The following is a 12,542-nucleotide window of genomic DNA, read 5'->3' as shown; positions in this document are numbered from 1 at the left end:
TTTTATTTGACATAATACTGCAAGTCTTAGAGCTATTAGGCAAGAAAAAGAAATAAAAGGCAACCAAACTGGAAAGAAAGAAGTAAAACTGTCATTATTGGCAGATGACATGACACTATATAGAGAAAACCCTTAAGCCTATACTAAAATAAAACAAACAAAAAAACCTGTCAAAACTGATAAATGAATTCAGTAATGTTGCAGAGTATAATATCAATATATAAAAATGTGTTGCATTTCTATACACCAATAACCATAAGCGAAATTAAGAAAACAATCCTGTTTCTAATTTTACCAAAAGAATAAAATACCTAAGAATGAATTTAACCAAGGTGAAAGGCCATACGTGGAAAACTGTAAGACACTGATGAAGGAAACGCAAAAAGATACAAATAATGGGAAGGTATTCCATGCTGATGGGTTAGAAGGATCAACATTGTAAAAATGTCCATACAATCTAAAACAATCTATATATTTGATGCAATCCTTATTAATATCAGTGGTATTTTTTATAGACCTAGAACAAATAATCCTAAGATTGGTATGCAACCACAAAAAAAATTCTGAAGAGCCAAAGCTATCTTAATTTTTAAAATTTTTTATTTTTTTACTGTGTTAGTCACCATACAGTAATCTTAACTAAGAAAGAACAACAAAGCCAGAGGCATCACACTTCCTTATTTCAAACTACATTACAAAGCTCTAGCCATAAAAATGATACTGGCATAAAAACAGATACATACACCCAAGAACAGAATAGAGAGCCCAGAAATAATTTCACACATACATGGTTGGTTAATTTACAACAGTGGAGCCATGAATATACAATGTGGAATGGGCAGTTTCTTCAGTAGATGGTACTGGGAAAACTGGACAGCCACATTTAGTATGTGTGCTGCCGAAGCGAGCACTGGACAGCCACATTTTAAAAAAATGAAACTGGACCACTGTTTTATACCATACACAAAAATGAACTCAAAATGGATTAAACCTTGAACATAAGAACTAAAATGATGAAATCCCTAGAAGAAAACAGGTAAGCTGCATGACACCAGTCCTAGTGATTTTTTTCAATTTGACACCAAAAGGAAAACAACAAAAGCCAAAATAATCCGTGGGTCAGCATCAAACAAGAAGGCATCTGCACAGCAAAGGAAACCATCAACAAAATGAAAACACAACCTACTGAGTGGGAGAAAATATTTGCAAATGTTTATCTGATAAGCGGTTAATATCCAAATACATAAAGAATTCACACAACTCAGTAGCAAATAAAGAACCTGATTAAAAAATGGGCAGAGAATCTGAATAGAGATTTTTCTCTAGAAGACATTCGCATGGCCAGCAGGTCCATAAGACGTTGTCCAGGATCGCTCCTCATCAGAGAAATGCGAATCTAAACCAAGTGTTATGCCATCCCACACCCATCAGAGTGGCTGGTATCAGACAAGAAATACCATGTTGTCGAGAATGTGGAGTGAAGGCTGTTGGTGGGAATGGAAATTGCTGCAGCCACCGCGGAAAACCTTATGGAGGTTCCTCAACAACTAAAAATAGAATTCCCAGAAGATCCAGCAATTCCACTTCTGAGTATTCATCCAAAGAAAATGAAAACCCCCAAAAAGAACTCACACATTACGGCATTATTTACAATGGCCAAGATACGGAAGCCACCTGTGTGCCCATCAGTAGATGAATGTATAAAGAAAAATATATTTTTTCAGCCATAAAAAAGGAAATCCCTCCGTTTGCAACAACACAGATAGACTTCAAAGGCAGTATGCTAAGCAAACAAGTCAGAGAACGGTACCATATGATCTTCCTTCGATGTGGAATTCAAACAAACAAACTCACAGATACAGAGAACAGACGGGTGATTGCCAGGATTGGGGGATGAGGAGTAAAGCTGTTCAAAAGGTGTACTTTCAGTTGTAAAATACGTAAGCCCTGGAGATGTGACACAGCTTAATGACTGGCTAGCAATACCGGGTTGTATATTGAACCCTACTAAGAGAGCAGATTAAGAGTTTGCATTACAAGAAAACAAATTTTTTTTTTTTTTTGCTTAAAATCAGGAACGACTGGCAGAGGACAAACACTTGGTGGTTTTGCAGAGATTTTCACCACTGTGCTTGTTTAACAGAAAACTACCTGTGCCGTCTTATTTTTGACTCCATCATGAAGGCAGGGGTTCAGATAAACCCTAAATTACACTACTTTGAAGAGAGGATGCACCTGATGTTGGTCACCAGAGGGGGGCTCAGGTGCACCGTGGAAGCGCTAGCTGGGCAGGTGGGGTTTCAGCTGGAAGAGTACTAGCTGGTGGTAATGGCAGGGGCTGGGGTAAGGGTTGCAGGAATGTGGCCGTGAGCCTCCCCCCAACACAGCCAGCTCCCACTTTAAGCTCATGCAGGATGTGTGGTGATTAACTAGGTTTATTATGGTGATCATTTCACAATACGTAATATTAGTACAGCACTGTTATTCTATTTTTTATATATCAACTATATTTCAATAAGAATTATTTTAATCATTTCTATTTAAAATAATTTTTAGGGGCACCTGGGTGGCTCAGTCGGTTAAGCGGCTGCCTTTGGCTCAGGTCATGATCTCAGGGTCCTGGAATCAAGCCCCATATTGGGCTCCTGCTCAGCAAGGAGCCTGCTTCTCCCTCTCCCAATGCCTCTCCCCCACCCCTCCTCATGCTCTCTAATAACATCTTTAAAAAGTAAGTCTTTAAACAACTTTAAATGTTTTAAATAATTTCAAAGACAACATAGGCTATATGAAAACTTCCCAGAGGACAGTGAAGTGGGAAGCAAGATGTGTTTTTCTTCAGAACAAAAATCTGATTTTTCATGTAAACCCATTGCCCAATTTCCTTGAGTTGCCCCTAATGTTTTTGTTAGTCGCTGGATTAACATTTCTATTTCTGTCTCATCACTCAGCACACATTGCCACCCTGGTTGTATTTGCACCAAGGACACAAGAGGAAATGACCCTTCTCAGAAAGAAGAGGTGTGAGAACGAGGGAGAATTCCAGTGTGACACTGCCCAGGGTTACTGGGTCAGGGCAGAGTCCCCTTCACCAGGGGTTCTACCCATATGCCAGGAAATGAGTCTACTGACACCCAGATCACTGAAAAAGATGCCTCAGCTCAGACTTCTTCACGCTCCTAACTGCAAACTGCCTAGGCTCAAAGTTGCCAGAGAAGCTTCCGGGGTGACTGCCACATGTCACTGCTTTGTGATTTCAGAAACATAACCAGATCCCCCTGGCTAGTTGCCTGAAGCAGATTCATTTATCTAATGCTATTCCGTTTCACAAATAGCAAAGGGAGGACCCACTGGCTTCCAGTGAGTCAGCAGCCTGCACTGCTTCAGAGAGAAAGGCAGGGGACTCCAAGGCACATGGCTGCTGTCACAGAAGGCAGCCCTGAGAGCCCGAGGCCAGGCAGAGAGAGGCTTCCCTGGAAGGCGGGCCCACAGGGTGAGGTTTTACTCTGGGAAGGTCACCTGGGGAAGAGTTTCCTGAAACATCTAAATGATTCATTCTCAGCCTGTAGTGTTCCTGGTCAAGTTAGACAAGCAGACAAGAGAGGCCAGAAACAGAGGCACAGCCAGGAGAAGGGCACAGAAAGGAGCTCCACCCAGTGTCTATGTGAGTTGTCTTTAAGATAGACGAGATGCTGCTTTTGAAGCTGACTTTTCTGCAAAGCTGGAGAATACCACCAGATTTGCTGCAAATTCATCCCCCATGCGCTCAGCGTGGGAACTGGGGTGGAGGGAGTGGTGGAGGCTCGCAGTCACCCTCCTGCAACTCCCTGCCCCCGACCCTGCCCTTACCACCAGCCAGTGCTTGTCCAGCTGGAACCCCACCAGCCCAGGTGCACTGTGAAAACACTAGTAACCAACATGGGATGTGTCCTGTCTTCAAGGCAGGTAATTTGGGGTTTATCTGAGCTCCTGCCTTCATGATGGAGCCAAAATGAGAGAACATAGGTAGGTTTCCATTGAACAATGGAAAATCCCTGGTGAAAAGCATGGTGAAAATCCCTGCAAAACCACCAGTTGTTTGTCCTGTGCCATTTGTTCCTGGTTTTAAGTCAAATTTAACACCATTCTGCCCCCTGATAGTGGGATGATTTGATGTCTCCTAGCAGTTTCTTTCATGGCAACCTTGGCCTTTTGATGCTCATGAAGCAATTCTCATGGAGGCCTCCTTTTTCAGGCAGATTCAGAATGCAAATATGCTTACCAAATGCATGCTCTTGAGTAAGGCTCCAAAGATGGAAGTTATAGGGTAATGTGCATTTATCAAATAAGAAATACATCAGGGCACCCAGGGGAATGGACCCTTAGGGAAAATCCTAGATCCACATGTTGATTAATAAACATTGCCTCTCCCCTCTTAAAGCGTCCTCCATACTAGAGGACTTCCTTCTCCCAAGAGCATCATGACTTACCTTTTCTTGTTTAGCCAAATTCATATGATTGAGACCATCAGGAGAACCACACTGCACCCACTTACAAGCTGTACCAAAAGCATTTTGCACCATGTTCTTCAAAGATCTATAACTCGGACCATCAAAAATCTCCATAAGTGCTACTTTCACTTTTGGCTTCTTAAGCCACCCTTGGCAGAACGACTTGAGAATTTCAGTGGGCTGTACAGATAGGGCAAGACTAGATTCATCAGGCCATGGGGACACACACTACAGAATATAGAGACTGAGATTTAAGAAAAGGATCAGGAGGTTGGACAGATAATCCATACAAAGACCTGAATATCTGAATTGATGTTTGGGAAGACACTCGGGCAAGCAACCGGGAATGTGGCTTGTCACAAATCTTACAAAGTGAAAGACTACAGCAGTATCCTCTAAAATGCTTTCTACCACCAGTCTTCCTCCCCATCCAGTCCTTTCTCCTTTATGCCGCAGCCACAGACTTGGCCGTGTCACCATCTTGCTTTCAGGTCTTCCGGTTTTAAAGTGCAGGGGACTTACATGAACACGATTTGGGGCCCACCCTGATGAGACTCCTCTTACCTCTCAGGGCTCACCTCTTGCTTTGGTTCACACCTACAGCCTCTGATCAGGCTGCTTCTGTGCATGAGCGTGCCTCCATGCCACGCTGGTCGCCCTCCAGTTGGAGGGCACCTCGTGCACCTCCAAGATTTTGTCCAAGTATGACTGCCCAAGGCAAGCTTTTTCTACCCTCTCCCCATGCTGCCTCATTTCTCAGGAGAATCAATGTCTCTCTCCTTTGTGCCCAAACATGCTCCATCCGTTGTCACTCACCTTCTCATCACAGGTCACTTTATCATCCTTAAACACTGTATTGTTCATTGTTAGGGGCTTAGATTATGTCTTGTTCAAAATTATCTGTGCCTGGCCCTCTGGACCTTTTTCTCACCAAAGATCCCATAGAAAATGATAACTAGAATATTTCTGTGGTGCAAGAGGCTGATGGTAAAAGAGAGCAGCATCTTGGTGCACCTTTAATAACCCATTCAAAACTTGAACACACCCATGGAGAAGACCCCCAGTTAGTGTTGAGATGGAAAGAATGAATCAGACTGTAGAAGATTAGGAGAGATCTGCAAGTAGGCAAAGACCTTAGAAATCAATGGAAGGAATGGTCATACATAAATAACAGAATTAAGACTGCAACATAAGGATGAGTATGTAGATTTCTTACCTAGTCAAGGTGTCCTTGACCAGAACAGCTCTAGACTCCATTCCCAGTGTGAACTTCATCATTCGACTGTGATCAAGCCAGCTGCTTCTCAGTCCCACACCCCCTCCACATTTGTTGCCTACCTGCTAACAGTCAGCCTGTTTGGATTGGCCCCTCTCTAGCACAGCCTCCTCTCCACCCATGCCATCCAGCAGGAGGCCAGCTGTGCATCTCAAAGGCTCCCCTGTGGGGCCACCTCCTTTGGAGACTCCTCTGCTCCAACGGGGCAGGTGTGCCTGGTCTCTCCTTCACAGCCCTGTCATTGGGCCTGTCATCAGGTTCTTGCCCAAGGGATTTCTTTCTCTTATCTTTCACTGTAAGCTTCACGTGGTCAAACACAGAGTCTCAGTTTCCACTCCTTCACCTGTAATAGATACACAATAAGTGTATTTTACATTCACCCATATCTCGCAAGCAGCTGTGGGAAAACCTAGTTCCCATTTAATAGGGGAGCAAGGGTGTCTGTTGTATAGGGAAGGGCCTGCTGGGTGCCAGGAAAAATCCCAGACAATAAACCACACTCAGGACCCTTATTTCAAGGATTCATAAATTAGATGATCCATACTAAATAGGGCCAGACCCGCTGTCCCCAAATCCATTATTTAATGGAAACTGCATAGTAAGTTTGACCTGCAGGCTTAGGCACTGAGCTAGACCAGATGGCGACTCTGTCTCGTATAGAGGTCCCCCGTTCTACAGAACAGAAGCAGGTCCCTCGTGCGCTGCAGGGAGGGTGGGCGGAAGAGCAGAACAGGGTGAGGTGTTAGAGGGAGACAATGCTTGTCCAAGCCCTAAGGGGCTTCCGTGGGGTCTGGCAGTAATCAGCAGCACCCCCTCCTGTCCAGTCCCTGCAGGGCAGAGTGTATGGAAGAGTGTGGTTCCAGATAGCAAGAGAATAAATGCTAATTTCCTGATAGCCCATCACTCATCAAAGATTTACCACCCTGAGCCATGGGCCACTGCCCCTAGGATATAGCCTGGCAATCTCACACATACTGGAATAGAGTCCCATGTTGACCTAAGACTGTGATACCCTACCCTGAGCACGCCCATCTTCCAATCAGTTACATTCAAACAGTGCTGCTTTGGTTGGAGAGAGACACACCCTTCAAATGTTCTTTTTGTATTTACTGGTGTCCTCATCCCGGCATCCTCACGCTTGGTAAGGCCCTCATGCTTGTGGCGAATCTGTGCAGCAAGCAGCCCTCCCTATGTCCTTGAAATAACAATAGCCCCGACGGCAGCCAAGGGCTGCATCTCCTCCCAGGTTCAGAGAGGTCTCCTCAGGCTGAGAAGTCGGGTCCACACTCACCCAAACTCTGCTACCTCTTGGTTTTAGAGTTTGGAGAATGAGATGTCTGGTAACGTTTGATTGCCACGACACTGCTGGATGTTTCAAGTTAACATCCTCCTTGCCAGTGACCCCAGTCCTACACTAACATGACGCGCCCTCTTCCCCTACAGGCACAAAAGGTGCACAAGAGGATTCCTAAGGCTGGCAGAAGCCACCACGCGTCGGAGCCAAAACCTCCTTCCATGCCTTCCCCGAGCACCACCGCCCCGAGCCGGACGCCTGGCAGCAGCCAGCAGCCCCTACCGGACAGCTCACATCCGGGCCCTGGCCAGATAGGCCGGCCGACCGGGCATCCGCAAGAAGCCGCCAGACAAGCCGGCAGCCCTCCCAGCCTCCCCTGGTCCTTCCAGAGAAGCAAGTCCTTGCTTTGTTTGCCCACAGGAGACTCCTTCCCGGGCTCCTCAGCTCTACCACAGTGGTTTTCAAACACAGATGGCTCAGGGCACAGGGCGACGGAGGGGAGGCACAGCCACCTCCTCTCCATCGATGACCTGGAGGGGGCCCAGGAGACCGACGTGGACACGGGCCTCCGGCTGTCCTCCTCAGACCTCTCTGTGGTCTCTGCCTATTCGGCGCCCAGTCGGTTCTGCAGCACCGTGGAAGCAGCCCTCCCCCCTGAAAGGTGCAGCAGCCACTGGTCAAAGCCTAAGGGTTTCAGAGAAGGCCCACTGCCCACTGGGAGTGGGGGGGCCACAGAGACCACCTGGGCTTCCCTCCCTTTCTTCACCAAAGGGCCTTGCAGCTCCTCAGCCCCAGCGGCCGCTGCTGCTCCCCCCACTCATGGCCCCTCCTCATTCACAGAGTCCTCCCCAGAGCCTCCCTGTGATGCTCTCCGCACTGAACAGACCGCGGGCAGAGATGCCCCACTGCCCCCAGTGCTGGCCGGACCCGTGGACAATGACATGGAGGAATTCTACATCTGAACCCCCTCTGCTCTTGTGTTTCAGACACAGACTCAGGTCCTACTGCCGCACTGGGGTCTGCACACCACCCGTGCGTGCTCTCAGCCAGCCCCCTCAGGTTCGTCGGAAATCCATCCGTCTCACGGGCTCACTAGCAGAGGTACCACACCACCCATTCTTACCTGAGAGGTGGCACATTTTAGAGACTTGCTGGAAAAACGCTCGCATTTTTTATGCAAATAAATTCTCAAGCTTAAGTTGTAAAATTTTTTTCGAATACCCAATTCCTTTTGAGATATGGTTTAGTGCATTTAATACAATTTAAATGCCTCATATCATTATTTGAAATGAAAAGAAAACCTAGTCAGCCGGAGCTGATTCGGCAATTTTTCATGCTGTGAAGGAAAAACAATTAAAGCCAAAATGTTGAATGTGGGAAAGCTACTAAGTGACCTGTATGAGAGATTAGTGCACAATAACGTAACGTACAGCTTACTGGATTCTGCATACATATTTGCATCACCAGGCAACAGTGGCCCTAAGAATTTCCAGGTAGTGCTGATAGTGCAAAAAGTCAGCTTGATAAAACAGCGAAACACGTATCGGGGTACGGTAATGCCTCGCTGTGATGCCATGCGTATCTGAAAATCTGAATTTATGCAAAAGTAGCTAATATACTTTATAAGGATTTATCCTGAGTAACAGACTCATGGTGGAATCAAAATATGATCTGAGTTCCAAAAACCGGATTTGCATCCACTTTTCAACAACACCTCCCTGTAACAAGTGGAATCTACAGAGGACCACTCCACTCCCGGGATTTATGTGGCTCCCTGAGGAACCGCTCACTGGAGTCACAAGATAACAGGATATCGGTCATAGGGGTAGCTAAGCTTAAGACAGTTGCATTTTAAAAAACTACCATCCAAGGGCTATGTATATATGTACATATATAAAGGACAGGAGCCACACTTTATACTGCTCTCTCCATGCTCTCTCCGGGAAACATGTATGGCCACACACCCTGATCTTTCTGTTTCTAAACAATTTGCAACCTTTTTCAGTGGCACTTTGATGGCACAAATTAATAAAGGCCCCCATCTTCTCCAAATAAGTTTTATACAAAACGTTGTCCTGGACAGACCCTGTTTCATCGCCAGCCTTCCACAAGTGCATAGAAGCCTTAATTAAAAGCTGGCGCTCTAGCCCAACCTTAACCTTTTCTGCCTGTTTTCTGCTTCTGTCGAAGTATGAATGATATTTAAATAGCACCTCTCTCCCACTCAGTGAGGGCATGTTTACAACCCCAACCTCAGCAGTGCCGAGCACGGGGCACGGTGACACCGAGCTGTGCCTGCCTGCTACCTCCCTTTGGGAAACAGGAGCATGGACTTCCTGGCCTTGCTCACTTCCTAGTCTGGTGCTCCTTGCCTCCATGACTCCTGGCCCAGCTTTCCCCTCTCTGAAAGCTCCCACACCAGTCTGGATACAGCCTCAGGATCCATTTCAACACTGCTCTCCAGGCAGCCGTGAAGCCTTTGCCATTCCTGCAGTGAGAACCTTAGATCCTGCCCCCCAACGTCCAGATGATAAGATTCTCCATGTTAAGTAAATAAAAACATGGTCCCTTTTACTTTTAGGCCAGGAGCAAACAAACTTTCTAGAAAGGGCTAGATAACAAACGTGGTAGGTTTTGCCAGCCATTTGGTTTCTGTTGCAATGACCCTGCTCTGAGCACCGAAACAGCCAGGGGAGACGTGGGAGTGAGCAGGAGTGGCTGGGTTCCAATCAAATCTTATTTACTAGAACAGACAGAGCCCTGTGCTGGAGAGAGGCTGATCTAGGACCTCGGGCACAGCCAGCAAGAAGGGATCTGCGTCTGCAGCCCTCTCTGCCACGGGGTCCTCCTGTCATGCCGGTGACCCCAGGAGCACAGGGCTCAGGGCCCTGAGGGGCTCCTTCGTGCAGAGATGGTTCTTAGTAAGCCACTAGCCATCCACCTCCCATCCGGAAATGTGACTCAAGGCAGCAGGGGGGTGAAAAACAACAGGTTAATGTTAAGAAGGAGAAAAATAACTCCAAGGTGTTGACGCCAGCTCGCCAGCTCGTAAGCAGCAAAGGTCAGTGAGGCATAAACAAACGGGCCACCATCCAGTGATGGCTCCTCCTGGCGTGCCCCATCCGTGCCCTTAGTTTAGTTTAATATACTTGCATGCACCCCTAGGATTACTTCAGAACCCAAACCCCGATGCTCTCCGGTCCCACCCCTTCTTAGTAACCCACCCTCAGCACAGTCCAGTCTACCAACCGAGGGAAGGTCCTGACACCCACTGGGGGATCCTGACTCTTGGACTGCTGTTGTTGTGATGGAGGCTGGCCTACAGTGAATGCTCAATAAACGTGTTCAATTAAAAAACATGAGGCTGTCTCAAATTATTTCTCTCCTGGACTGGACTCTGAGGTACAGGAAATCTAGATTTTAGCCCTAGGTTTTGGGGGGGGGGGGTTGTTGTGGTTTTTGGGTTTTCTTGTTTTTTGTCATTTAATGGAACCCCAGTCTCTTATCTTGACCTTACACCTCCCCCCAGCATGGCCCAGGGGAGGGGGTGGGGGAAGGGGGGCTACTAAGTGTCCCAGTCTAGTTCACAACCCATCCCTGTCTCTTCTGCAAAAAGACTCCCCAAGTTACTGCTCACGATCCCATCATGGTGCCTAAGCACCACCAAGGAGCCACTATAAAGATGAGATGTTTCTTAGACAGTTCCTAACTGACCTACCAAGCCCTGCAAAAGTCATCTCGGGTCACCCATGGGGGTGGATTGGTGAGCTACCAAAGATAGCTTGTATTCTTGAGCGCGGACATGTGGTTGTACAAAATGGGTTATAGCGCTGGGTGTGCATTGAGCCCTGTGACCCAACCTAAGGGAATAGTCACATGGAAGCCAGTTGGACTACACTGGCTAGTGTGTTCCAGGTGAGACCAAATGTTTACTTTTACTGGGAAGACCTCTATGGCTGATATCGTCAGTCTGCCTAATTCAGGAGACATGTAGGAGAAATCTATCCTCCTCCAGGGCTTTCTGTAGATGAATGATTTCTCCTATCCATCAGGTAAGAAACACCTAAGTAGACTCAGAATTCCTGGAAGAGACATTTGAGGGTAAATAAAACTAACTATGGAGAGCTTCTCCCTCCCAAACCCCCAGATGGACATGACCCAGTTATGGTCAATGATCTCAGGTCTGCATTTCAGGAAAGCAGTGGGAACAGACCAATGGTCTTCCTCCCCCTCCCTGCCCACCACATTGCTCCGTGTTCCTGGTCTGAACATAGATGTCTCCTAGGATTTATAGGATTCTGTTTCTCTTTAATTCTCTGGAAATACAATTGAGCAGATCCAGCAGAGGTTCAAGAAAATAACATGAGAAATTGACATAACATTATAAAAATGGGCTCATGAAGGGTAAAGAAGCTGAATTTATATATTTTTATATAATCACACTCTTCCAACTTTCACTGAAGGCTTTTCTCTAATCTTTGGGAATAGAAGTCCAAACACAAAATGTCTTTAAATCCCATCATATGAATAACAGAAGCAAACCTTAATGGTAATGTCGGCACACTTGAGTCTTTTTAACAATTTCTGTTTTAGAGATGTGATAACTATTATCCAGTTATGTGCTCAGAATTAGGATCAATATATCCATTCAAAACAAAAGTCACCAGAGTATTTGGTGAAGCTAAAAAGGCCCCTTCTCTGTGCCCTTATGACATGCTCCCTAATCTCTCCATCTGTGATGAGAGTCCCACCTCCTGTTGCCTAAGATGTCATAGAAAAAATGTTTCTACACATGGGGCACAGCCCCTAACTGGCATGGTCTGGGTTAGAATCACCGCAACAACCCCATCTGACACATTTGTCTTATAAGTCGAATGTCTGAACGAAGCCAGCCAGGCTTCCTTAGGTCAGCCCTGCCCAATTTCCAGAACAAAACCCAGAGCCTTTTGGACAGGAACAGCTCTACATGTTCGTGGCACTGTCCAAAAAGGGGCCTGATGAATAGAATACTTCGGGGCCAAGTCAAGCGCAGCCGGCTGTGGGGAAGCTTTGGTGCCACCTGGTGGCCGCCCTAGCCAGGAGGGTCAAGCAGCCCCCCCTTTTCCCGAAGAGGGCTCCACCCAGAAGAACAAAAAGGAACCCATTTCTCTTCCATTTATTACTCTGCATTTAAATATTTCTACAAGGTACTGAGGCAACTGAAATCACAAGGACTTAAGACAATGCAGATAGAAGCAGAAAATCCGGGCTAGGGAGAAAAGAGTCCATAAATACACCAACGATAAAGAAAAACATAACTGCTGGGGAAGACCTTCCCAAGAGCCAAAGCAAAAAGAGAAACATGAATAACGCAGTTCCCTGGTGGGATTTGAAGATCTAGCGATATTGTCTTATCTTCATTGTTAACTTAACGTTGTCTCAAGGTTATTTCTCAATGGGAACCACATTTTTCTTAGCACAGTTTCTAAAATTACTTTCTCAGAAG

General features: G+C 46.3%; 1 protein-coding gene across 1 annotated transcript in view; it reads left to right on the top strand.

The window, feature by feature from the left end:
* The window catches only part of FAM124A (family with sequence similarity 124 member A), a 107,547-nt gene extending 97,159 nt beyond the window's left edge, over positions 1-10,388 (top strand). The window contains exon 4 of the mRNA XM_082700542.1: positions 7,207-10,388. Within this exon, the coding sequence (XP_082556668.1) occupies positions 7,207-8,019 (813 nt within the window). The 3' untranslated portion in view covers positions 8,020-10,388. The remainder of the gene's footprint in view (positions 1-7,206) is intronic.
* The last annotated feature ends 2,154 nt before the right edge of the window (positions 10,389-12,542 follow it).

This window comes from Mustela nivalis (assembly GCF_964662115.1).
Source record: "Mustela nivalis genome assembly, chromosome: 15".
NCBI classification, from domain to species: Eukaryota; Metazoa; Chordata; class Mammalia; order Carnivora; family Mustelidae; genus Mustela; species Mustela nivalis.
This window is presented reverse-complemented; position numbering and strand designations above follow the sequence as displayed.